General features: G+C 46.5%; 1 protein-coding gene across 13 annotated transcripts in view; it reads left to right on the top strand.

Moving 5' to 3' along the window:
- Nucleotides 1-27,571, top strand: part of C2CD3 (C2 domain containing 3 centriole elongation regulator) — a 162,507-nt gene that overhangs the window by 132,678 nt on the left and 2,258 nt on the right. For 4 of the 13 annotated variants that reach the window (XM_024347345.3, XM_063783208.1, XM_024347347.3 and 1 more), the window contains 4 exons: nucleotides 1,217-1,437; nucleotides 4,648-5,575; nucleotides 10,528-10,639; nucleotides 25,405-26,212. In XM_024347345.3, coding sequence (XP_024203113.1) covers nucleotides 1,217-1,437; nucleotides 4,648-5,575; nucleotides 10,528-10,639; nucleotides 25,405-25,545 — 1,402 coding nt within the window. In that variant the 3' untranslated portion in view covers nucleotides 25,546-26,212. Of the gene's footprint in view, nucleotides 1-1,216; nucleotides 1,438-4,317; nucleotides 4,491-4,647; nucleotides 5,614-10,527; nucleotides 10,640-22,154; nucleotides 22,358-25,404; nucleotides 26,213-27,571 lie in introns of those variants that run through there. The other 9 variants (XM_024347351.3, XM_024347352.3, XM_063783209.1 and 6 more) reach the window with 5 other exon arrangements.

Genomic DNA, 27,571 nt, shown 5'->3' with positions numbered 1-27,571 from the left:
ATTATACCAGGCACATTGAGTGTACTAAGGAAATAGAGAAGTGTGAGATATATCTTCTATTCCGAGACGCCCATGGCCTACTTAGGGAAACTGAACTAACATATAATGAGACAATTAAGGGAAAATCTAAGAAAAAGTTTGATGTGTGAAATGATGAGTGTGAAGGTGTTTAAGGGACAGGTGGTGCAACGATTTGGGATAATGGACTTTGAAAAGAAGAAATGTGAGCTGCAACCTTAAAAGCTGACTGGAATAGAAACAGAGCAGGGAGTTGCTTGAACTGAGGTTCCAGTATCAGCAGAAGTATGAGGAAGGAACGAACCCAGCTGGAACAGAGTCCATCTCATATGGAAAAAGCATGACTTGGAGTCCCAGATTCTGAGTAGCTACATACTGCTCCCTGCTCTGGACAAGTCACTTAACTTCTCTGAAACTCAAGTTGCTTATTTATAATTACTGATCTCATATGATTAGCTGAAAATTAAACAAGATAATATGTTTAAAAGCATAAACATAAAATCCTATGCAAGTGAAGGTTGGTGTGATTTCTTATTGGAGAATGGTGAGAATGTGGCCCTATTAAAGGCTTTTAAACAGATTTTTAAAATCACTTATTTATGTCCTTTTATCCATCCAGCATTCTTTTGTTTTGTGCCAAGCACTATGCTGGGTGCAGTAGATGTAAAGGAATCAGCCCAGAGCTGACCGTACATCGGGGGAAATAGGTGTTAAATAAATGAGTGATGTGATGGAAGAGTGCAGAAAGAACTATGGAGCACAGAAGAGAAGCCCCTAAACCAATTTAGGGAAGGCTTTTTAGAAGTTGCTTGCCTGAAGGATCAGGAATGGTTATGAGGTAGCAAAGGACAGTGTTAGCGCAGAGTAGGGCTTTATTCTGTCAAAGTAAACAGAAATAAGGACTGGAATGGTGATCAAGAATGGTTCCTTTCTGAGGAAGTGGCATTTTTGCTGGACATCAGATGAGGAATCGCATTAGACAGACAAAAGGGGGAGAAAGTTGCCCCCAGCAGCAGGATTGTAGTCAGAGGAGTGAAGGATGAGTTGGTGGATTGGAGAGAGAGGGACTTAGTATATTAATAGACCAAGTGAGAGGTATTAAGGCTTTGGCTCAAGCGGTAGTGTCCAGGGGACATAAGAGATGTTCGTAATCTCCATGAATTACCCCTTTGTCTTCTTCTCCCCCTTTTGTTTATAGGAAGAATCTGAGTGAGCTTGATCAGATTCAGAGGTACTTCAGCCAGAAGCTCACCAAGCCTTTCCTACCCCTCAGCCCTCAGACTCAAACGGCCATCTCACAGCACCAGGAGAGCTGTAGGGACCATCTTGGGCCAGGTGCCAGCAGCCTAGACCCTGGGAGCCAGTGTATCCTGGAGAAATCCAGTAACCTGGTGTTGCAAGTCAGCTCCTTAATCACAGGTATGACTCAGATCCTTTCTTGTTGAGATGTTATGGTCACTAGGTGCTAATTCAAAAAGCATTTGAATGTGTTCCTTTGGACAAGCCCCTATGACAAATAGAGACCAATTGTTTTCACCCTCTTCCTTTTTTTTTTTTTTTTAACCATCTTGCGTTTGAAAAGGAGGGACATAATAGTATGGCACAGCAACATGGGGCAATGGAAAGAGCACTGGACTGACCCAGGTCCTTCATGGGCTTCTGGTACAGACTTAGAGTCTGACTCTGAACATGTCCTTTCCCTTCTTAGACTTCAGTTTCCCCAGCCAAGAAAAGAGTGGGGTAGATTAGATGAGTGGTTCCTCAATAGCAATTCTTGAACTTGTGCCACTCTCTGAGAAAATAATAAACAATAAACATATTTAAAATTCTAATTATGAAAGCCCAGAAGTCTGCACTTTTAACAAGCACCCTAGATGATTCTGGATGTTAGCGATTCATAGTCCACCCTTTGAAAAACCCCTTTGGAGCAGTGGTTCTCACTTTAGCTGCATATTGGAATTATTGAGGGACTTTTAAAAAACCCCATGCCCAGGCTGTACTGTAGGTCAACAGAATCTCTGAGGTGGAACCCAGGCATCAGTATTGTTTCTAACTCCCCAGGTAATTCTAGTGTGTAGACAAGACTGAGACTGCTCTAGAGCAAATATTGGCAAACCTGCCTGAGCATAAGAATCACCCGGGGCACTTACTGTGAAATAGAGATTCCTGGGTCCTACTCCATCCTTCTGAATCAGGATCCAGGGTCATGACCTAGAAATCTTTATCAAGCAAGCTTCAGGGAACACTGGGAAATCAACTAGATCAGCATCTTCAGCCCTCACTTGTTTTTGCTTGAGTGAAATGTGTAGATTCTACACAGGGATGAAGAAGTTCAATTTTCTTTGTCTAACAGGAGAGAAAAACACCTTGATTGACACTAAGTACAAACCTTCTTTCTGTCTTCTTCTTCCAGATACCTAACCTGTTGGTATCCATGGCCTCAGATAAATGCTCTGTGTTCGACTTCCACTTGCTTGGATATTTTCAGTCAAGTGTTTATTGAGCACCATCTGTGCCAGGCACTATTCTGTTATTTGTCCCAGGAAGATACAGTGGTGGATATGACAGGCATTATCTCCCTTCATCAAGCTTATATTCTATAGTCAACCAAAGAAAAATCCTCTCACAAAGAAAGTATGACAGCAAAACAGATGAAGGCTTGTTTGGAGTAGAGGTGGAAACAAATAGGGGAATCTTTCTAAAGGGGCATATTAAAAGAGGAGAGAGAAGGGAACTGTGGCCAGGCACGGTGGCTCACACCTGTAATCGCAGCACTTTGGGAGGCCAGGGTGAGTGGATCACTTAAGGTTAGGAGTTCAAAACCAGCCTGGCCAACATGGCAAAACCCCATCTCTACTAAAAACACAAAATTTAGCTGGACGAGGTGGTGCGCACCTATAATCCCAGCTACTTGGGAGTCTGAGACACGAGAATCGCTTGAATGCAGGGGGCAGAGGTTGCAGTGAGCCGAGATTGTTCCACTGCACCCCGGCCTGGACAACAGAGTAAGACTCTGACTCAAAACAAACAAACAAAAAAAGAATTGAAGCTGTGGGGCCTAATGTTTATCCTGGAAGAAATGGGAAGTTCTCAGCAAGCAGACAGCTGAATGAGAACTGGTTTTCACAAGGAGAATGAATTTAAAAAGAGAAAGATGATTAGATCAGGGAAACCATTCAAAAAAAAAAAACAAAAACAGCAAAAGCCTGCCCCTGCCTCCATTATGCTCCATTATGCCTCAGTATGCTGTTTTTACAAAGCCATCAGACAAATGGATATGAGTGAAACTTGAGAGAGAGTTACTGAGTGGGGTTTTTTTTAAGCCAGAGCTATATGCTAGGCTAGGCCCTAGAGATACAACATGATTCAGACATATGGTTCATGCCCTGAGAAGCTCACAGTCTGATGGGGTAAACATACAATTACACAGTGTCATATTCTTAAGTGCTTCCTTATAGAACAAAGCCATGTAGCAATCTTATTTAACTCGTGAATCTGGGAAGGCTTCCTGGAGGAGATCCAATAGAACATGGCCTTGAAGGCTGGGCAGGTTTATAAAAAGCAAGAAGACTGCTCTGAGACAGAAAGCATGTTCAGGCCAAAGGATTAGGATTAACTAAACATGCTTCCCCATGCCTATTCCTATTTACAGGTAGTAATGTTCCATTTTCGTCTATCTACCCATTCCTTTGAGGCCTGAAAATCATCAGTGTATAATATTAAACAGCCAGCACCTCCTGTAGAGTGAGCCCTCTGTTAGGTGCTGTGAGGGAGATGTGACCCCTATTCCCCAGGAATCAAATTTGCCTTCAGTTCCTAATTTTCTCCTCTCAAATAATCTTGCAAACATGTATCATTTACTGGGTCTATTTATTAATTGATTCACTCCCATTCCATCCCAAAAATAATTTGAGATGACTAGTAGCTTCTGTTTATTAAGTGGTTATATATTCACCACACAGTGTATGCCCATTTCTTTCGTGTATTCTCTACTGTAACCTTATGAAGTGGGTGGTGTTGATTACACTGTACAGATCAATAGGCTCAGAGAGGATGGTTTGCTTGTGATCACAAAGTTAACAAGTGACAACAGAGATTCGAACCCAAGATTGACCGGCTCCAAAGCCTATGCTCTTTCCAACATACCTTGCTGCTTCTATTTTCTGTGTAAATCTTCCCTGCCTTATCATATGGGTGATAGATATTTCCTTGCTTTTATTTTCGAAGTAAAATAGGTAGTTTTAATAACTGTCATCAAATAGGTAAATAAGTGGATTCTCATTTTGATTTTTAATATAGGTAGTTACTGAAGTAACTGGAAGCATGAACATGCCCACCAGGACTCCCAGCTCCCAACGATTCCTCAGCATGAGCAGATAGTCTCTGAAAGCATTTCCACAGATGTATCCACAACTATAGATTAGATTCTGGTCCTCTGATATTAGAATAAAGTACTAAAAATTGTACCGCCTTGAATATAGTCTCACTGAATCTTGGGTGGACTAATTTTCTTTATGGTTTGTTCAGAGTCTGATTGCCATAGTGCTTCTGAAGCTAGAGGCTAGTGTGGGAAATTTGAGGGGTCTGTGGCCCTACCTTGTAATAAGAGTGATATGTGTTGCTGTTCAGATCTGCAGACTATCACCAGGGATTCGCAAGCAGCTTTGAGTTCTCACCGAGCCAGGAGTAGAAGCAACAAGGCCACCACCCTCCCAGATGCTCAGGACACAGAAGCACTGCAAGAACGATGCACAATGCCAGATGAGCCATTGGCAAGAGCTCCAGATAAAGGCACAGATTCCCCACCACCCCCTCCTCTCGAAGAGACTTCAAATGGAGGAAGAATGCTCCATGAGTCCCTGAGGCATGCAGTACCCATTACAAGGATGCAGAGCAGTGAAGACACTGAGGCAGGCCCAGCCTACAGTGATGAGGACTATGAAGAAGACATCATTGAGCCCAGGACCTTAAATGAGATCACCACGGTGACAGACAAAACTAGCCCTTGGTCTAGTGTCATATCAGACACTAGTGAGGTCATCAGCCCTCAGCCTGACAAGGTGCAGAGGGAAGGCCCCTCTTGTCCTTCTCCAGGGCCTTTCTGCAGAGAGGAGCTTATGGTCAAAAGTAGCTTTCTCTCCAGCCCAGAAAGGGCTGTCAACCCCCACCTGCCTAGGCAGGGTTCTCCTAGCCAAAGTCTTGTTGCTTGTGAGTGTGAGGCCTCTAAGGCCAGGGTTGGTGGCGAGTCTGCCTCAGCCAACCCTCAGCCCATCCCATGCCCAACACTCTCAGGAGCTCAACAGAGCAGCACGTTTGTTGGATGGAGCTCACCACAGACAGATCAGAACAAGGAGCCCAAGTCAGAGGCCCCAGCTGAGAATGAAGCTGCCACCAGTGAGCTCGGTGACTCTGCTGATAGCTTCAAGAAGTTGCCGCTAAATCTAGCCTCCCAGAGCAGAAGGGAAAACCATAAGGGACCACCCATCGACTCCTCTGACATCAGGCAGAGGCAGGTGACAACTGGATCAGAGACGTCCACAAAGCAGAGCCTCCTGCTGTATCCTTTGGCATTTCCCACAAGTGGTTTGGATGCAGGTACTTAGACTAGCCTAGTGTGAGTGTGAGCAAGTGGCCACCCTCATGGAATGCACTAGGGGGCATGGGAAGACCATTCCTTCAGAAGACCCCACCTGCATGACAGGTGCTACAGTTTTACCATTAACACCAGCCCTCAGAAACATAATGCCTTGAACTGGGTTTAGGCATTCGTAGCACATTAGCCTAGCCTACCCTGATTTATCCAATTCATCTGTTGGGTATTTTACCACCTGAAGGCAAGGCTCGGGATCTAAGGAATGAGACTATTTATCAGTTGAAAGAGAAGCAGAGAGTCTAGAGAAAGAGGAAAGAAAATCACTGCCATTGAGCACTTTATGTACATTTTTCATTCAGTCATCACAAGTCTTTTAGGTAGGTATCATCCGTATTTTGCAAATATAAGGAAACTGATGCTCAGTTATTGTGACTTGCCTTTTTTTTTTTTTTTAAGAGACAGGTTATTCTGTCACCCAAGCTGGAGTACAAGGTTATTATCATACCTCACTGCAGCCTCAGATTCTTGTACTCAGGTGATCCTCCCACCTCAGCCTTGCAAGTAGCTAGAACTACAGGTATGCACCATCACACCCAGCTAATTTTTTTTAAGAGTTGGGGTCTTGCTGTGTCACCCAGGATGGTCTCAAACTCCTGGCCTCAAGCAATCCTCCTGCCTCAGCCTCCCAAAATGCTGCAGTTAGAGCATTTGAGCCACCACGCCTGGCCAGATTAAATTTTTTTAAAAAAGCAAGTGATGGAGCTAAACAGGCACCATGGAGATGGACTTTCCCAAGTCCCCAGTAAGGTACTGTTGATGGGAACAGGGGGCACCTGACATTCCCCACGCCTTCCTTTTAAACACAGACTGGCATGTTATGGGGAAAGGAAACCACTTAGGACCATCTACAGCCTTCACACCTGTAGCCTAACCAGCTGATCAGATCAGCTCACCTGCTATCCCAACAAGCAGGGAATATTGTACGGCTGGCAGGTGAAGCAGGCTGCTTTACTAGACTAGAGATCTTCCTCTACTAGAAGTCAGGGAGCCTGACTTTGACCCTTCTAGACCCACAAAATTATTTTTGTGATTATAGACATATAGTTTAATCTTTATGTGCACGTTTCTTCACCTGTAAAATGGAGGCGGAAATCCCTTACCCACCAAATTATAAGCTCCCCAGGTCAGGGACCTTGTCTTTTTCTGCATCCTCAGGACCTAGCACTACACAGAGAAGGGATTGGTAAATGTAGATTGGATTGAACTATCACAGTTTCACAACATTGTTGAGAAAACCAAATGAGTGGAAACATTTGTACACACCACACAGCATGATTCTTGATGCAGATCAGAGAAAAACCTAGGGGTGGGAGAGTGGGCTCAGGAAAGGATTAAAGCATGCAATGGCTGGAGGCTGAGCTTTGAAAATAGACCTCCTTGTGTGCAGTTCTCCCTGGCCTTGCCCATCCTGGATCCTGGCCCCTGATGTTGCTGCCTTTGCAGTCAGTATTAATTGTGCTCAGAATATGGCCAATGGAGGAGATGCCACATGTGCCCAGAACCTAAGTGCTGCTTTAACTTAGGCCTTCCTGACTATTCTTTCAAAAATAAATCGTGCCAGGCCCTGTGCTGGGTGCCAAGGACAGATTTGAATGAGACCTTACCTCGAGAAGTTCCCATTATGAGATAGGAGACAGTCAAGTAGATAGATACTGACAGTTTATTGTGCCAAGTACTGTGATGAGATGTGGACAGAACACGAGGGACCATGAGGAGGGAGCTGCCCTAACTCTACTTGGAGCCATCCCAGTAAGAGAGACAGGAGAGCCAGGCCTCAAAGATGAATAGGCATTGTGCAATAGAGACAAGGAAAAGTTCTAGTCAGGACAAACTGTGTGTGCAGAGGCCTCGCTGGGTGAAGGAGGCTGCCTGTGGGCAGTAGTTCACTGTGGCTAGAGTCCAGGGATGAGGGGATGGTGCGAGGTGAGGCAAGGCCTGGATCTTAAAGGACTTCTGTACCTGGCTGAGGTACTTGGACTCTATTCTAAAGCAAAGAAACTTCACTTTCCTCATCTGTAAAATGGAGGTGATAATAGTACTTACTGGGTTGTTGTGAAAATGAAAATGAAAATAATCATGTAAACTGCCTAGCACAATACCTGGTACATGAATAGTGTTCACTGTTAAGCAAGAGTGTGGTATGGTCAGATGTACATATGAGAAAAGAAGTCACCCAGTGCCTTGTAGAGGGCAGGCTAAGTAAGGGAAGACTAGAAGCAAGGAGGCTAGTTAGGACACTTGCAATAATAACAAGAGATGAAGAAAGTCTGACCTGAAGTATAGACTGCTTTATGATGAAGACGAGGGGAACAGATCTGAGAGGATTAGATAGAGGGGCAGGGGATGAGACAAAGGAAATAGAAAGTGTAATTAGAGGTTTCTGTCACAAGTTACCCGGCAGGTGATATCATTTACTGGATAGGAAACAGCACATAGACAGGTTTGGGAGACGATGCAGATTGCCGTTTGGGGCATGTGCCTGTAGGACATCCAGGAGGAGATGCAGGAGGAGTGAAGTTGAGGGCTGAGCTCAGCCATAAAGGTAGGCATCTCTGGGAGTCGATGAGGGCAGCAAGAAGAGCTTGGGAAGGGAGAACCAAACACACAGAGGCAGACTCTGAGCATCTCCAGTGTGCAAAGAGAAGCAGGACAGGGCATGCCCACAAACGAGGTGAGGAGAGCTGGTCAGGAGGTGGGAGAAGCAGCGGAGAGAGAGGTGCCATAGGAGCAGATGCTGCAGAGTTTCAGGACGTCGTGGTCAGCACTGATGCTGCACACAGGTCCAGGAGAATGTGGCTGACATGTATCACTGGTTTTAGTGTTAAGGAGGACCTTACAGTGGTGGGAATGGAAGCCAAACTTCATTAGTCAAAGCAGCTAATGGTGAGGACAGTGAGAACAGGCAACTTTTTCACATAAACTGAGGAGATAAGAATAGCTGACATTTATCGAGGCACCATTCTAGGCACTTTACATATATAAATTCATTTAATCCTTAAAACAATAAGTACTAATACATTTAAAAATGGAGAAATTGCGGCACAAAAAGTGAACTTTCCTGAAGTTATCCATCTAGTAAGTGACAGAGAGCTGGGTGGTAACTAGAAGACAATGCAAGGTCAGGGGGTTGTTTGTTTGTTTCCCTAAATGGGAAACTTGAACATTTTTATGAACTGAGGAACAGGAATTTAAAGTTCATGAGGCCAGACATAGTGGTTCACACCTGTAATCCCAGCATTTTGGGAGGCCAAGGTGGGAGGATCACTTGAGGTCAGGAGTTCAAGACCAGCCTGGGTAACATGGCAAAATTCCATCTCTACTAAAAATACAAAAATTAGCCAGGCATGGTGGCATGTGCCTGTAATCCCAGCTACTCTGCAGGCTGAAGTGGAAGAATTACCTGAGCCCAGAAGGTCAAGGCTGCAGTGTGCCATGATCACGCCACTGCACTCCAGCCTGAACAATGGGAGTGAGACCCTGTTTCAAAAAACATAACAAAATAAAAGTTGGTGGGAGAAAGTGCCTGTTGGAGCAGGACCCTAAAGCACACATGAGGCAATGGGCTGGGAAAGAGACTTCCATGCTTCAGAGCCAGCCCTGACACCTCACAGCAAAGTTCTTTCTTCCCCACAGCATCAGCTGGCTGTCTGGCAGTCCCCAGCAGTTTCAGCAACAGCAAATAGATCCTACCTCACCTGGGCCTCTGCAGAAGGCCTGGAGTCAAAGGGTCTTTCCCTTCGGGATCTCCATTCCTCCCCCACCTCTCTACAGAAAAATCAGGGACTTGAACCAAAGCAAGAAATCAATGCATTTCATTCATTCACAAGATATTTATTGAGTACTTACTGTCTCCCTGGTACTATGCTAGGTGACAGGAATATGGTTATGAAAAAGACACATCATCTCTGCCTTCTTGAAGTTTAGAGTCTAATGTAGAAGAATGACGATAAAATAGGAAATGTGGTAAGCAAATTGGAGTGAGAACCATACTTATTAAACAGAAACAAAAAATTGGAACATCAAAATAGTCCCCTCTTTACCCCCTTCAGAGTTCAACTAAACTGAATCAGTGATTTGATTCAAAAAATACCTGTAGAACACCATATTCTCAACACAGCACTGAGCACCTCAAGAAGATATGGAGGAGAAGTGCAAGATAACAGTACCTGCCTTCTAGGGCTCACATCCAGATTGGACCAGCTGTACTGGTCCCTGACATGAGGACATGTCCCGTCGTGGACAGCCCCTGATGCAGAGCTCTCATTTCTGAATGTGAGCAGAGAAAATAGGCAAGCAGGCCCTCCTTCAGTGCAGGGCACCTAAATGCAGCCTAAGGCACTGCCCCCTGGAGCCACATCCCAATCCCCACATCCCCTGACTGACTTCTAATAGGTCTTTTTCTAACTAGCAGGCCCTTAGGCAAGAATCATTCAATGCCTGCTACCTGCCAGCCTCCTGAGGGGCTTTCAGGAAGTAGAGGTAACAGAAGGAAACTGTGCCATTGAGAAATTTAGGGAAGATTGAGGAAAATAATCATATCAGACTAAATAATTAAGCATTCTCCTGTGTTGCAGACTGCTCTAGGATGTGAGGAAGGAGGGATCACTGTGGGGCTAAGATTAAGAGAAAGCTTCCTAGAGGAGGCCGGATTTGAACTGATCCATAAAAAACTTCTATGTGTTAGGAGTGGGCAAGCCTTCCAGTCAGAGGGAGCCAGCTGAGCAAAGAATTTATGGACAAGAATAGTTGAGGGAAAAACATGAGTGGGGGCAGAGTGAATGGTCAGTGGAGATGCTGGCCTCCACTGCAAGAGGGGTGGACTTCTAGGTATTTTTGTCCCTTAACTACCATTGTAGCCCAGGGCCCATTGTGGTGCCCAACTTCTTTTTGCCTCCCCAGCAGTTGGAGGCTTCCCTGCGGATGCTTTCACTCTCAGCAACTTTGCCACCAGCAGCCACAACAGATCAGGTAAGAGAATGGCCAACTGACCTTTCTTCTATAGAGTCATCATCTCTTCCACAGAAGTGTGCACAGAATGCAGAGCTGCCCCAGGTCATCTTCCTGGAAAGGCTGCAGCAGGGGTCACTCCTCAGGCTTGTACTGAGCATATTCTGTGGGCCCAGCAGTGGGCAGGGAGCTCAGGAAAAGTGAGGAAGAGCAAATATGCAAGAGCAGGGCATTGTCAGCCAAGACTGACATGGGGAAGAAAAAAGCTGTGCAGAAGCATGAAAGCAAGAGGCAGCTAAGAAATGTGTATTGAGTGCTGTGGGAGTCCCCACCAAGCAGGTAGATAGGAGGGGAGATGCAACCTTACGGGAGTACAACAGTAAGATCTGGATGAGGAGAATAATATCAGTCGTACAACTATTTGCCATTTACAAAACACCTCATAACTATTCATTCAGCTGAAGTAGGTGGTTGGAACTCTGGTACAAATCCCACATCTCCTCTTTTCTGCCTTGGCAGAGCACCTGAACTTTCTTGCAAGTACCAAGAAAATAAACAATAATAATAACTGCTTAATAATAACTGCTTTTGAGTACCTACCCTGTATCAGGTGTCATGCTGGATACTGTGCATATAATAGTAAATAAGACAGACAAATTCCCTATCTTCATGGAGCACAAATAATGAGCAAAAAATAAAATATTTATAGACTGATGAGATGAGGACCAGGTGCTGTGATAAAGAACAGGGTCTCTCTGAGGAGGCTGTGTTAAAGATGGTAGTTATGGTGGTGCTTAGCATGTACCAGGCACTGTTCCAAGTACTTTGTATTAACTAATTAAATTTAGCAATCTGATGAGGAATATACTATCATTATGCCTATTTAAAATGAGGAAACTAGGCCAGGCATGGTGGCTCATACCTGTAATCCCAGCACTTTGGGAGGACAAGGTGGCAGGATCACTTGAGCTAGGAAGTTCAAGACCAGCCTGGCCAACATGGCAAAACCCCATCTCTACTAAAAATTACAAAAATTAGGCAGGCGTGGTGGCACGTGCCTATAATCCCAGCTACTTGGGAGGCTGAGTCACAAAAATCGCTTGAGCCCAGGAGGTGGAGGTTGCAGTAAGCTAAGATGGCGCCACTGCACTCCAGCCTGGGTGACACAGCGAGACTATATAAAAAATAAATGAGGAAACTGAGGCTCAGAGCTTCACATACTGACCTACAAGCTATGATTATTTCTGTGTATATATAAAGAAACTGAGATGCCTAAAGGCTGAGTCACTTACCCAGGGTCACCCAACCAGTAAGTGAATCTAAATTTTTTTTTTTTTTTTTTTTTTTTGAGGCTTATTCTGTCGCCAGCTGGAATGTAGTGGTGCGATCTCGGCTCACTGCAACCTCTGCCTCCCGGGTTCAAGCAATTCTCCTGCCTCAGCCTCCCAAGTAGCTGGGACTATAGGTGTGCACCACTACCATGCCCAGCTACTTTTTGTATTTTTAGTAGAGACAGGGTTTCACCATGTTGGCCAGGATGGTCTCAATCTCTTGACCTCATGATCTGCCTGCCTCGGCCTCCCAAAGTGCTGGGATTACAGGCGTGAGCCACTGCGCCCGGCCTGAATCTAAACTTCTGACTCACAACTCTCTGTTCTTCTATTACACCACCTGAAAATCATGACATTTGACTTATGGTACATTTTCCTAGCCAGTTAGATTTTACTTAGCAGTTAACATGTATACATTTTATATGCTTTCCCAGAGGCCACATTAATGAAAAATGGGGTCAGTACAGAAGTATCATGAGAGTTGTAGTCCTAAAGTTATAGTCCTGGGATACAATCCTAAAGAGAAGCATCAGATGTCTGATCCTCTTACTAGTTTCCTTTCCCCATCCTCTTCCAACCTCCTCAGCACCATTTCAAGATGTCTCATTTTATTTGGCACAGGAATTAATCTTAAGTTCCCACATCTCTGTTGGTTGTTTTTTTTTTCCTTGAGACAGGGTCTCACACTGTTGCCCAGACTGGAGTGCAGTGACGTGATCACAGCTCCCTGCACCCGCAAACTCCTGGGTTCAAGTGATCCTCTGCCTCAGCCTCTCGAGTAGCTAGGACCACAGGTGTGCACCACCACAACCAGCTAATTTTTTTCTTCTTAGAGACAGGGTCTCACTGTGTTGCCCAGGCTACATCTCAGTTTTTATCAGGTTTGTAAATCCTCTCGTAGGGGAGGAGAAGTGTCAGTCCTGTCCAGGAAGATCTGCAGTTTTGTGGCCTTTCTTACTACTCTGGTTTGTGGTCACCAGCTCATCTCCTTCCTCTCTGTGCTTTCCCTTGCATTTCCCACACACACCCATCACATTTATGCTGGGGTCATAGGGCTGTGTCCAGGCTTTGGAGCAAGACATCCATGGAGTGAAATACTGAATCTGCTAGTAAGTGATCTTAGGCAAGTGACTCAACCTTCCCGAGACACACTTTCCTTAAAAGTAATGTCAGGCTAATAATTCATACCTAATAGGATGATGGTGAGAATTACCCTAGAGGAAAAAAGCAGGCCCTCTTAGCTCCCTTTCCCTCCAGCCCTCGTATCCTCCCTACTCCCACAGTATAGTGGATACAAGTCCCTGTGTGACATTAGACAAGCCTTCAGGCCTCTCTGAGTCTTGGATGAAGGGTCAGCGAGTCATGCCCCACAGGAAAGGTCTCTGGGCTGCTTTGAATGGCCATCCCTCACCTTCCAAGCAGAATTGCTGTTCCTGCTTTTGTGTTTTTGCCTTTGTAATATGCCAACTCCTAGGGGCATTTTTAGCATTTTTAGTAAAAATACTAAATATTCTTACTCCCAGGAGCATTTTTGTATTTTTAGTAGACAGACAGGGTTTCACCATGTTGGCCAGGATGGTCTCAATCTCTTGACCTTGTGATCTGCCTGCCTCAGCCTCCCAAAGTGCTGGGATTACAGGCGTGAGCCACCACGCCCGGCCTGAATCTAAACTTCTCACTCACAACTCTATGCTCTTCTGTTACACCTGAAAATCCTGACATTTGACTTATGGTACATTTTTCTAGCCAGTTGGATTTTTACATGTATACATTTTATATGCTTTCCCAGAGGCCACATTAATGAAAAATGGGGCCAGTCCAGAAGTATCCTGATGTATGTCTTTGGTCTATTAAATACTAGATACAAAGTATGGGAGAGGGAGAAATAAGAATTTCTGCTTCAATTAAAGAGCAAGTCTACTTTTGAGAAGATAATACTTTTCAGCCTTTTTTCTTTGTTGCCCTTAACAACATTCCATTGTTTGCTGCTCTCAGAGCCACTTATGTCCTTAGAACCTTATTCTGGGTCCTGGTTCGGATGACCAGTCATCATGGTTAGCCCAGAACTGATGCAGTTTTAGCACTGGAACCCAGGATCCGGGAAACCCAGGGAAGTTAGTCATCCTGGCTAGTGATGGGCCTCTCTCACTACTTGATGGGTTATTGCAGCACATTTTCTCAGAATCTTACGCTCCTGGCTGGCTGCCAGCCAGCACTGGATAGCCTAAGAAATAAGATCATGTATGTATTTAGGACACTAGCAAGTAGAGATACCAAAATTTAAGAGGAAAACATTTTTAAGAATTACATTTTTTAAAAAGATTGAAATCATTACCATGGGATAAATCACAACATCCACTGATTTTCTTATACTTATTTTAGATTTAATTTTGAAATATTATTTGAGCAGGAGCACCATCATCTTGTGGCCTTTATTAAAAAGGCCTCACTTTGAAGAACTTGAGACAAAAATAGTCTTTTCTGTTTACCCACATACTTACTATTGCTGTTGTTCTGCATTTCTTCTTCACATCCTGATTTCTGGCTGGGACCATTTCCCTTCAGCCTGAAAAACTTCTTTGGAATTTCACGTAGTGTGGACCTACTGGTAACTGGTTATCCAGCTTCAATTGTCTGAAAATATCTTTATTTTTGAAAGATTTTTTTTCTACTGGATATAGAATTCTAACCTGAATTTTTGTTGTTTCTTTTAGCATTTTAGAGATACCTTTCCACTGTCTTCTGTCCTCCATTGTTTCTTATAAGAAGCATTGTTCTGATTGTTCTTGCACTGAATGTAACATGACCTTTATTCACTTCTTGTTTGATTTTCTCTTTATCTCTAGTTTTCAACAGTTTGATTACAGTGTTCATAGTTGTGGAGGTAGGGAATGGGATAGAAGCAGGGGAATGGGATAGGGGAGGAGGAACATAAAGATCTGTTCAACAGTATTAGAGATGTTTCTATTCTTAGATTGGGTTGTGGGTTTACAGATGTTCATTTTCTTGTGCTTCATGATTTACTGTTACATAGATTCATTGGTATGTTATACAAAGAAATCACATAATCATATGTCATTAAAATTATACAGTGATTGAATGATAACAAGATGGAGACACCAACTCCTTCCACAAATTAGGCTGTGAATATGGAGCAGAGAAATAGGACAGTGGCTGGAGTGGCATGCGAGACCAAGGGAGGTTGTTTTTGTTTTTTAATATGGGAAGGCTGCAGCTTTCTGTGTGCTAATGCAATGATCCCATAGAGAAAGGGAGAAGGGGAAGACACAGGAGTGGGAGAGAAAAAGGAGAGGGGGAAAAGAAAGGGTGTGGGATTTAGAGCACACATGGAGTTATTGGCCTTTTGAGAGGAAAAAGAAAACTCACCCAATATCATGAAGGAAGGCAGAGAAGATGGGTGCTAAAGCAGACAGGATTAGAGATTGGTGGTAGGGTTTCAAGTTGATGGAAGTTCCTGTTTTCTCAGTGATGCTTCAGGCACAGTCAGCAGCTCTAAGTGAGAGGGAGTGAGGCAAGGGCAGGAGCCCTGTCCTGTATCCACATTTGAGAATTCCACCTCTTCTGCCTCCTCCTAAGGCCAGCCTTGGCCCTCACAACTGAAGAGGAGCACTTTGAGAGGCTGCAGGGCTCTTCTCAACCACTGTCCTAGGACTGCTATACTAAAGCTGATCTGCTTCCGGGTCAGGGCTAACAGCCCATCCCTGAAACAGGAGAGGGCTCGTAATTGCTGGATTGATTGCCCTGGTTTCCCCACATGATCAAAGACAAGACCTGATCTTTCACTCCACGCTGAAATGATATACCTGAGCCAAGGAACCTCCCAGTCTCCACTGGAAGCATCTGTGAAACAGATTTCGCCTCCCTCCTCCCACAGTAGAGTGGATACAGGAGCCTGTATGACATTCGTCAGATCTTTGGACTTTTCTGAGTCTGCTTCCTCATCTGTCAAATGGGGTTATCAGGCCTCACAGGGTGGTTGTACTGTAGAATAACGAGTGCCACACAGGTAGAGTATAGGGGCCAGCCCATAATTCCCACCCCATGCTACTTCAACTTCTGGCTGTCGCCTCTGCAAAAAGAAAAGGGGTGAGAACGATGGCTGGTTTAGCAGGACTGCAGCACAGCGATCCATTTGCAGTTCCAAATTCATTATAAATCAATCAAGTTCCGCTGCCCCTGCTTTCTCTTCCCTCTTGTGATGAAGTAACTCTTTACTGGGACAGCTTCCTGATTTTGTTAAAAGTTTTTTGTGATTCTGCTTGCTCAGCTGCTGATGGACAAACTAGTTTTATCAACTTCCATACAGGGGAGGAGAGAGGTTGACGATGAGAACGGCAGTAATTTGCTTTACATGTTGTCTTCCTCAGACTGTGTCTTCTGCTCTGTAGATTTTCACTCTTGGGAATATCTCAATCACTCTGATGACTTCAAATATGACTTTGAATGACTCTCAAATCCTTATCTTCAGTCTAGTCTTCTCTCTCATGCCGCAGACACGTACGGACCCACCTGCATCCTAGACGTCTTGTCCGATGTGTCACAAACAATTCACTCTGTCCAAAACTTGAGCTTGTCATCTTCCTTTGCATACTTCCTCTGCAACCTGCATCCATATCTCAGGAAATTCAGCCACCATCCATGTAGTTACTCCTGCCAGAAGCACAAGTATCTCTCACCCCTGCTCCTTTATCCCCCATGACCCACAGCCAAGATCCACATCACCAAGGCCTGTTAATTCTGCCACCTAAGCATCTTTTGAATCACTTACTTCTCACCCTGCCCTGTCTAGCCCAATCATCTCCCCACTATTTCTTTTTTTTTTTTTCTTTTTTTTTCCCCGAGACGGGATCTCACTCTTGCCCAGGTCGGAGTGTAGTGGTGCGATCTCAGCTCACTGGAACCTCTGCCTCCCGAGTGCAAGCAATTCTCCTGCCTCAGCCTCCCCAGTAGCTGGGATTATAGGCGCATGCCATCACGCCCAGCTAATTTTTGTATTGTTAGTAGAGATGGGGTTTCACCATGTTGGCCAGGCTGGTCTCGAACTCCTGACCTCAAGTGATCTGCCCGCCTCAGCTTCCCAAAATGCTGTGATTACAAGCGTGAGCCACTGTGCCCAGCCCCCCCGACTATTTCTAACCAGTCTCACTTATACTTGCACTTTTCCACCACCATTTATTCTCCACACTGTAGCCAGTGTAATATCACACTCTAATCAGACCTTACCTCACTTTACCACTGGCAGGGGGAGCACTCTTTAAGCCTGTCAAAACCCCAAAAAACTTCCATATTCCTAAGTCAGTTATCAAATCTCAGTGCCTAATTGCATGTGACACAGTTGATCTCTCTCCTTTGAAGACTTTCTTCACTTATTTCTAAGGCATCACTTCTTCTTGGTTCTCCTCCCTCACTGGCTGCTCCCGCTCTGCCTTGTTTGCTGGGTCTCCCTCATTTCCCCTCCTTCTTCTTCTATATGCTGAAGACTCCCGATAGTTAACTTGGCCCAGACCTAACTCTACAACTGTAACTCTACAACTGTCTACCCAGCATCTCCACTTGAATATCTAATAGATGTCTCAAATTTAACATGTCCAAAATTGAGCTCCAGATTTTATTCCCAAATCCATTTCCCCTTCAGTCTTCTCAATTTCGATTAAAGGGTACAGCTGAACTCTGGAGGGGGGTGGTGTTTTTTGTTTGTTTGTTTGTTTGTTTGTTTGTTTTTTGAGACAGGGTCTCCCTCTGTTGCCCAGACTGGAGTGCAGTGGCATGATCTCGGCTCACTGCAAACTCCTGGGCTCAAGTGATCTCCTGCCTCAGCCTCCTGAGTAGCTGAGACTCTAATTGAGTTGTTCAGACCAAAACTCTTGGAATCCTCCCTGATGCCAGTTTTCAATTAAACAGGAAATTCTGGCAGCTCTATCTTTAAAATATACAGAAATGTGCTTCTCACCACCCTGGTCTCAACCATCATTATTTCTGGCCTAGATTATTGCAGTAACCTCCTAACTTGCCTTTCTGCTTCTTCCCTTGCTCCTCACAACCCATTCCCCATACAGTATCCTGTTAACTTTTTAAGATGTTAAATCAGTCATCAACTCAATCATGTGACTTCTCTGCTCAGAACCTTCCAATAACTTCCCATCATTGAATAGGAGCACTAGAGCTGGGCCTGAGGATAGGCAGGCCAGAAAGTAGGAAGATAGTTTTGACCTCAGACTTGAAATTTGCATCTTTTAACAAATGTGCAAAGCCACAGTCCTGAGCTAGGTGCAGAAGACAGGAGCTTCCCTCGGGGAACTCACAGTTCCCTGGGGAGCCAGCCTTATATCTAAGTTCCTCCAACTCCTACCAACTGCCTGTCATGCTGAAAGAGCTAGGACCCTCATGCTGTGGACCCTGCCTTTAGGGAGCTCGCAGTTCTTGGAAAGGCACTGGCCTCCAAACCACTCATTTCCTCAAATGACATTTGCCTATATTAGCACTGAAGTAAAGCAAAGGGAATGAGTATAGGAAAAGAAAGACAGAGCCATGTGGGGTGGCTTAAGTTGAATTCAACAAAGATAAAGGAAAGGCTTTTCATGCTGTGGATTTGAAAAGAAGAAACCTTAGAATCAACAGAAGTTGGACAGCAGAAGGTACAAGCACTGTGTGCTAGAGACAGAAATGTGTGCTAGGTCAGAAATGGGAAGAGATGGGCCTGGACTGAAACAAGATAGGAATTAGAAGCAAAGGACAAGAAGCAGCCTGTCTTCTGAGCCTTGGCCTCCCTGCCCTGCCCACATGGCACTTCTTTACCATGAGGTGAGCCTTGTCTTGCTCTGTGCCTTCCTGTGTTAAGCCCACACTCTGCCCACATCATGAATGGGCCCCTGGATTAACCACAGGCATCGGGCCAGACACTGTTATTCATAAGGAGTGAGTATAGGAGGCAGAAAGTATGAGACAAGGCCAGGCATGAGGGTACCCTTAAAACCTTGAGTTTTCCACCCCCTCCCACCCGATGTTCTCACTTGTACTCAGCCAGACCACAGCACTTCAGACATCACTAAGGATCGAGGTGCCAGCAAGCCTGATTTTTTTGTCCTGTCTCTGCTTATGACTTTCTGAGGTCCTCAGCAACATGTCTAAACCAAGGGATAGAATTTTTCTATCCTGGCACCTCTAATCCCAGCTACTTGGGAGGCTGAGGCATGAGAATCACTTGAACCTGGGAGGCAGAGGTTGCAATGTGAGTCAAGATGGTGCCACTGCACTTCAGCCTGGGCGACAGAGTGAAACTGTGTCTAAAAAAAAAAAAAAAATCTATCCTTTGGTTTCCTTTCCACAAACCAGAAGCAGCTGAAAGATAAATAGTCCTGGTAGAGAATCCCAGCTCTCCACAAAGCCACCTGATCAGATCAGTAGGGGGCCTGAGGGAACTTCCTGATGCTGGGTTTCTTCTCAGCCTGTGGTCCAGGCCTGACGGCTGAGCTGCCCCTCTTGGGGCAAGAGGTCCTGACCTATTGCCTCATTTCATTAAGCCACCAAGTCCCTAGCTTTCTGCAGAGCCTAAGAGAGACCTAAAGGTCAAAGTATCTCTGATAAAGGCTATACAGAGCTTTTAGAAGATAAGCAACTTGGCCACGGGTGTATAGAGGTCAGGAGAAACAGCCAAAATTGGCTGGCGCCCACCCTGGCCCAGACTGCGAGTTGGCAGGCACTTTTTAGGAAGGGGCTCATAGGTCTGCTGGGCAGGTGCTAGTCTCAGGTTGCCTGAGCCACTCTGAGGCCAGAGTCCAGGAGGAGCCAGGAGCTCTTCTTGTAAGAGTATAACTTTTAAGCCTTCCCTCTCAAAACCTGGACTTTTGAGCCCTCTCTCTGGCAGAGCTTGGGTTCAGAAGATTGAGGATCATCTTTTGAACCAGGCCCTGTTTAAAAAAACAAACAAAAAAAAGGGTTGAGGAGTCTTGCCCTAGTCAGGCCCCTTCGTAGCGTAGACTAAGGCCCAGGGTGAGGGAGTGACGTAGGCCCTGTAGAATGGGCCTGTCCGGGAAGGCTTCTTGGAATAAGGAGAGGGTGGCATCAGGTGGGGTGTGGCACGGAGGGAGCATATCGGTAATAAGAACCACATGACCAGACCTCTAATTTAGGCATGGAGGGTGAGCTCAGAGCATGAGACCAGAGCCATGCGGCAGCCAGGCTGAGCAGGTCAGATTTGGGATTTGCCTCTCAGGGCTGGGCCTCTAGTCTAAGTGCCTTGTCCTCACTTCCCCTCTGCTCCTACTTGTGGCTGCTGAGTTTGCTGCTCTCTGTAGTGTCAAGGAAGTTCTAGTCCAGGCCAGACTCTGAGAGCCACCCCAGGGAAAGGCAGCCAGCCAAAGGGGTGAAAGTTGAGCAAGGCAGGCAGCTATATTGAGCCCTCACTCGGCCTCTGATGCAGCAATCCATTGGCAGGTCCACCTAGCCAGCCAGACCCAGGTGGCTGTTTACTTTCAGTTTTCAGCTCCTGAGTCAATGTTTATGTCACTTAAAGGGGCTACTGTGGAAAAGAACAGAACTTTAGCCCTCATCCCAGACCAGAGGCTCACTGTTACCAAAGAAGGGGGGAAGACAGTGGGGCAGGGAGAACTTGCCTGGTCTAGCACTGCTTACCCCAGTACAGGAGATCCTGTACCCCAGCTCTACTCAGGACTTTTGGGGCCTGACCCTTTGCCAGGGATGGGGTCTGAGAACAGCAAGGCTTCATTTTGCTCTTGGGTCTGCAGCTGGCATTGGCTCTAGCTCCATCTTAGCCTCTGTGTTTTGTAAGATATTATACCTGGTCAGAACCTTGGCCATATCTGAATTTTATTTGAACCCAGCGTAGACCTGGATAAGAAGACCAAACAGAAGTTCTTAGATCCACTTGACAGTGAAGCTAAGACCCAGAGAGACCCAGAGTGAGAAAGCATCTTGGTCTTGAGTGAGTGAGACAGTTAGGTTGGGCCACAGACCAATGTCCCTTCCACTGCACTCCATTGCCTGTCCTCTGAGAAAGTCCCTCAGATACTTGGAAGCAGGGGTAAGTGGGGGCACCTGTACCCACCAACCCCTGGGAGCATGTGGCCTGTTCGAGGAATCCATCTGGGGGCTGGAGTGAAGAGAACCTAGAACACAGTGGCTGGGATCAGATCATGTTCCAGGCCAAAGAAGAGGGCCAGGCCCTCCTGAGAGAGCTTTTGGAGAAGAGGCTGCATCACAGGGAGCAGACCAGAGAAGGAGCCAAGGGCCGGGATAAGCCCGTGGTTTATAGAATGCCTCCTCTTGCATTATCTGCTCATCCTGATCCCATTCAGATGCACAAACCAAGGCCCAAAGAGAAAGTGGGTTGCCCAACACCGCTTGGCTAAGAAGTGGTAGAGCCAGGACTAGAACCAGCTCCTTATGCAGGGTTAGCCACTCAATTTGAAGAGCCCCAGGAAGCCCCACATTTTCTTTCCAAACCACTCCTTACACCTTCCACATGCTCCATTTTCTCCCCAGCAAAGTCCGATCTTTAGCATTGAAGGCTCTTTTAAGACACATCTATTATCAGAGAGGCCTATCATGTTAATGACCTGGGTGTCCAGGTACTCAGAAAGGAACAGGTCCCATGTATGGATGAGGTAGGATTTAATGGGGCAGCCTGAAAGCCCCTGGCCTGCTGCCGTGCTTGACACCCGGTCCACAGGAAAGCCAGTTCTGTCCTTCAGCCTAGTACAGTCGTCAAATACCCCATCCCTGTTCCCTGGGAAGGCCCTTACAGATCAGCTCGCTGAAGTCCAAGAAGAATAAGATCAAATTCCCCCCAGACATTCTGGAACTTCCTCAACCAGCATCAACCCCTCTTGTAGTAATAGGTTTGTCTTGGCTGCTCTCCATACCTGCAGCTCAGCCTATCCACCCCCACCACTTTCCTAGCAAAGAAAATTCCTTCCTCACAAAACCTGCACCTCCACGTGGCATACCCTCTCTCTTCATTGTCTGTTCACATTCCACCTTCATGTTTAAGTTCCCGCTCCAGGGACTTCACCCCATGGATGACACCCGCTGTCTAGACTCCAAGGCACCCGCAGCCCCTCCAGCTACAATGATCCTGCTTCCACGTGTGTTCCTCCTGCCTCCCCAGGAAGGTTGATGCCTCCCACAAAGCCCATGTTCTGCTGACAACTTTCTTGTGCCCTCAGGTCTACAGCCAGAAGTGTGGGAGTATTTCAGAGGAATGGATGATACATTTGAGGGTATCCCTGCTCTGGCCAATTTCGCCTCTGGCCAACCCTACCAGGGTTGTGTGTTAGGGTAGCAGTCCTGATGAAGGAAGAATCTTCACTACTAGTCAAGATGGTTTCTAAACCCTATTGAGGTCAACAAAAGCAAAATGCTGCTGAGTGTGAGTTCTCTGTCCTTCCATACCCCGCCCCTGCCCTGTACACAGAGCCAAGCCCTGTCCTTGTCCTTGTTCTGATTCCTGGGCCTGGGCCTTGCAGATAAGGCCCCCTAGGTCATTGGGTTAGGGTATCAGTGCTGGAAGGTTGGTGCCACACGCGATTCAGCTCCAGGGCAGATATGGCCCAGCCAGTAGGTGTAGGTCTATGCTCATGCTGTTCCCTCTAATGAAAGACCTCACCTGACACCCAGCTTCTGTTGAGACCTTGCCCATCTTGGAGCCTACCTCCTTGTGAAGCTGCCCCAGACTTTCTCAGCTGTTACTAATTGCTATTTTCTCAGTGCTCACAAGCTCTAAGCTTCATCTCTGTGATTGTTGGGTAGCTCATTGTCTGTCTTCTCTCTAGCTGAGCAGCCCTATGACAACAGGAACCACGTCTGCCTGTTGTCCATAAGAGTTGATCAAGTTGATTAGATCTTAGGCTCCTGAAAAGTTTGATGAGTCACCAACAGAGGTGTTTTGTTTTGAGACAGGGTCTTCCTCTGTCACCCAGGTTGGAGTGCAGTAGCATGATCATGGCTTACTGCAGCCTTGAATTCTTGGGCTCAAGCGATCCTCCCACCACAGCCTCCCGAGTAGCTGGGACCACAGGTGTGCACCACTACACCCTGCTAATTTTTTTTTTCCTTTTTTTTTTTTTTTTTTGAGACAGGGTTTCCCTATGTTGACCAAGCTGGTCACAAACTCCTAGACTCATGCGATCCCCCTGCCTTGGCCTCCCAAAGTGCTGGGGTTACAGACGTGAGCTACCCAGCCCAACAGAGGTCTTTTTATGGTCATTTCATGAACTGAGGTAGTTGGCCCTTCCAGCCATGGAGAACAAGACTCATCTAAGTCTCTCTAAAACAGAGAAGACATCTCTTCTAGAAAATGGGGAAACAAATGCCTGGTTTTAGGATTTGAGATAGAATACTATGCTCTAAGGCCTGTTTTCCCATCTGGCTCATAAAACAAACATCTCCCTACTTCCCCTTCAGAGTAGCAGAGAAAGAAATGGAAGGTAAGATACAACTGATGACCCAGAAAATCTACCTGCAGTACAGCTGGGGGGCAGGAATGGGACTTGTGTCATCCTAAATCCCAAATAGCTCAGGAAACAGCCATCTTGGATCTTGGGAGTAGAGAAAGATATACACAAGCTTAAAGTGCTACATAGAGCCTGAGAGAGTTTAACTTAACTAAAGACCTGGCATATGGTAGGACAACAACCACTGGTTCTAGAATGAATGAATGAGAAGCTTACTACAAACAGTCTCCTCCCCACCCAATTTAAACCTGTGGTTACCCTGGCCTGGTCCCACCCACACTGGTCTAGCAGCTCCCAAGCTCCTGTCTTGGAACTGGCCTCGCTGGGATCCCAAGCCTCAGACCCAGGCCATGCCCTGCAGGAGCACCCAGTGTGGAAGTGGGAGAGCAACAGGCAGAGGCTGGCCCACTGGCCTCCCCTGGTCTGAGGCATCATGCAGTGCAGGTGCTTCCTGTATTTTGGAAGGAAGAACTGCAAACACCAGCAAAAAGTGGGTTTCCTTCTTCCCTTCTAGCCTAGACCTGCCTAGAAGGCAGGGAGATAGATCTTCTAGTCTCTGCTGTGCAGCCCAGCCCTAGTATCACTTTGCTCTTGGTTATAAGGAAAGGCTGCCTGTGGGCTCATAGCACTGAGAGCTTCCCAGATTGTAGACATTCCCTTGGCACTTAGAATTCTAGACTGGCAGGGACCCTCAAGGTTTCCCATCCACACTTCTATTTCATGGGTGGGAAACTGACATCCAGGCAGTAGATCAGGGATGCCTGACTCCACTCCCCTTATCTCATTCTGGCAATTCTAATTCTTTAGGCAGATCTCTCTGCCTCCCAGGGCTTAACTCTGAGCTGAGAAAGCCTAAAACGGAGTTCTGTTTATTTCTGCGCCCCTCTCAAGTAGGTATTAAAAAAGATTGAAGACATGAAAGAAAGAATAACTGAATGTTACTGATGCCAGAAGCAACTCTCGCTGGGCCTCAGTTTCTCATGAGCATAACTGCAGGGGGTAGGTAGTCCCAGTCTCTAGGGTCTCCACCAAGCTTCTTCTCAGTGCCCAGGAAGTGGTACAGTGTGCTCTCAATAGTCCTTCAGCTTATGACAGCCTCAGCTCATGGGACTTGATGACAGGGAAGAGCAAGCTGCATGCCATGAAGTCAGCCAGGTTTGCCTGTGGAGGCTGCTCCCATCTCCTTTCAGAACTGCCCCCTCCCCTATCAGGCCCCCACTTCTTCCCCAGGGCCTTGCTGTCAGCCAGCTGTCTGGGATGGCTTTCCTGTATAGCTTTGAGTTCCTTCAGCACAGGAGCCTGACATGGAGTAAGAAAAAAGAAAGAAAAATGAGTTAGAGGAGTCCAGAGGACCATGATACCATAGCTCACAGGTTTAAGTACCTTAAAGGCGGAATTAGTGATGCCCTGTCAGCCAGAGTCAGAGAGATCAAAGTTTGGTAGCCAAGCAGTAGGTAGGTGCTTTATGTCACCTGGCAACTCCAGGAGCTCCAAAGGGCCAAACAGAGAGTGTATTATTCACCGCCATCTCCCTGAGAGTTGGATATGTTCCCAGCATCACACATGGGACTAAACCCAGAGGACAAATGACTTGTCTAAAGCCATGCAACAGGAGAAGGGATGAGGATTCAAACCTATCCTGGAGGTGACGCTCCCTCCTTCTCCAGAGGCACAGAAAGAGTCAGGGCTGGGGTTCACATCCCAGCTCTGCTACTCAGAGCTGTGGGACCTTGAGTTTATTCCACCTGAATGTAGTTTCCTTATCCACGACATGGGGAGAATGATATACCCCCCATATGGGGTTGAGGTAAGGGTCAAGCAAGATAAGGTACGTAAAGCGCTTTGTAAACCAGGCAGCTCTACATAAATATTAACCAAAGGACCAAAAGATGAGAGAAACCAGCGTCATCCATTGGTGGTGCCATATCCTCAGTGCTAACCTAGCTGACTTCTTCCTCTCCAGGACAAGAGCGAAGCCACCAGGGGAGCTCTCTCCCAAAGGCCTTGTCGCCCCAGACCTAACTCGCTCCCCCCCAACCTGCCTGAGGAAGAAACCCGCAGGATTGCACGGATATTTTCTTCTCAGTACTCCCAGAAAGACTGACGCAGCCTGAGGGGCTGGGGGGAAGGAGACACCTGCCCACCCTCCCTCAGCTTTGTCCAGCTTGCAGGAGGCACCAGGTCTGGCTCCTTCAGGGCTGTCACAGTCCTGAAACCACCACTTGCCTAGGCCACGGATGCCTCAAGAGACCTGGTCAGCCCAGACTGGAGGAGTGCCCCAAACCAGTCCAGTGTCCACTTGACAAAATTTCAGCTCCTTTTTTCTGTGGTGAGGCAAAGGCTAGAAATAAAATGGAATCCGCGCCCAAGTGGGACCCAAGCAGGCATCTTTCAGTGGAGAAACGCCTCCCAGTGTCCTTGACACAGCTGACTGCTGGCATGAGCCCACCCTCTGCCTGAAGATGCGGGACCATTTTTGCCTTAAAAGTTGGGGAGGAGGGACATGTAGATTGTGTGCATTGTGCATAGTCAAGGAAATCCTAGGGCCACCTCCAGTTCATTTGTGTGGGAACAAGGATATTTTATAGATACAAATTATTTTTATGCTGTGTTGAATTAATCAATTAGGAGAGGAAGGGGAAATCACCTCCTTCAAACTTTTTATCTGATTGTCTAAAATTCTAACCATGCTTTTAACTTATTATTTTTACCCAGCTCTGAAGGTCATTGTTCTTGCCTGTGTTTGAATAAAATCATATTGGTGTTTGTAATCTGTGCACAAGTGTTTCGCTGGAGTGGGGATGCTAGGAATTCGTGTGTGCCCTAACTGCCAGAGAGAAAGATTAACAACCATACACCCCACGCAGACGAAGATCAATCACCATGAGACTTCTGGCTCCTCCAGAATCAGGTTGGTCCAGATGACAGTGACACCCAGTATTTCCTTTGCTGATGCTTGAAATCCATCAGACAAAGCCCCGTGGGGAGGACAAGAAAAGGGCCATAGATGGGTGCAGTGGCTCACACCTGTAATCCAAACACTTTGGGAAGCCGAGGCAGGCAGATCACCTGAGGTCAGGAGTTTGAGACTACCCTGGCCAACCTGGCAAAACCCCGTCTCTACTAAAAAAAAAAATACAAAAATTAGCTGGGCGTGGTGCACGCCTGTAGTCCTAGCTACTCAGGAGGCTGAGGCAGGAGAATCACTTGAACCCAAGAGGTGGAGGTTGCAGTGAACCAAGACCGCGCCACTGCACTCCAGCCTGGACAACAGAGCAAGACTCCGTATCAAAAAAAAAAAAAAAATGGGGTCGCGGGAGCCAAATGTGCAGAGTGAGCAGTGTGGCTGGGCAACAGGCTTTCACCCCCAAGTACATGTCACTTCACTCAGTCCTCAAAACAGCTCTCTAACTCTAGATATTATGATATCTAGAGTTTCTGTAAGTTCAGTGTTTTGCCTCTGTTTGTGTAGTTAGGAAGTGATTAACCACACAAGAAATCCCAGAGGTATTGCAAGGCTACTGCTTTCAGTAATCAAAACAAGGTACAGCCAATAAGTGCTCTGAATTTAGGGACTTCATGGAGAAAGACCATGTGGGCTGGGGCAGTCAGGGAAGGCTTCCTAGAAGAGACAGGTCTTGGGGTGAGCACAGAGAATTGGCCCAGGCTGTGGACAGCTATAGAGAGAGAGCCAGGAAAGCCTGTGAGCGGCGTGCAGCTGGAGATAGAGACCTGTCTCACTGCGTCTGAGCCTCTGTGGCCTCGTCTGTAAAACAGAGATAATCACCCCAGCTTCATGGGGTTGTGAGGAAGATCAAATGAGATGACATTTGTGAAAGTGCTTCGCCTACTTTTGGCACACGGTGGAAGCTTAGGAAATGTCAGCCCCACCCACTCTCCTGACTATCGGGAGCAAACCAGTAGAGAGGCAAGCATGCAGCCACTGGGGCAGGCAGAGCACTCCCGGGCCTCAGAGGGTGCAAAATGATGCGGGAACCTCAAGGAAGGAGTGGGTGCCGCCTTCTTGGTGACAAGCCCTCCCCCTTCTATTTATCTCTGCTCCGAAGCCTGCCAGCCCACCCCTCCCCAGCACCACAGAGGCCAGCCTCCCTCTCAAGTCACCAGCACAG

The sequence above is a fragment of the Pan troglodytes genome, chromosome 9 (genome assembly GCF_028858775.2).
Source record: "Pan troglodytes isolate AG18354 chromosome 9, NHGRI_mPanTro3-v2.0_pri, whole genome shotgun sequence".
Taxonomy (NCBI): Eukaryota; Metazoa; Chordata; class Mammalia; order Primates; family Hominidae; genus Pan; species Pan troglodytes.
This window is presented reverse-complemented; position numbering and strand designations above follow the sequence as displayed.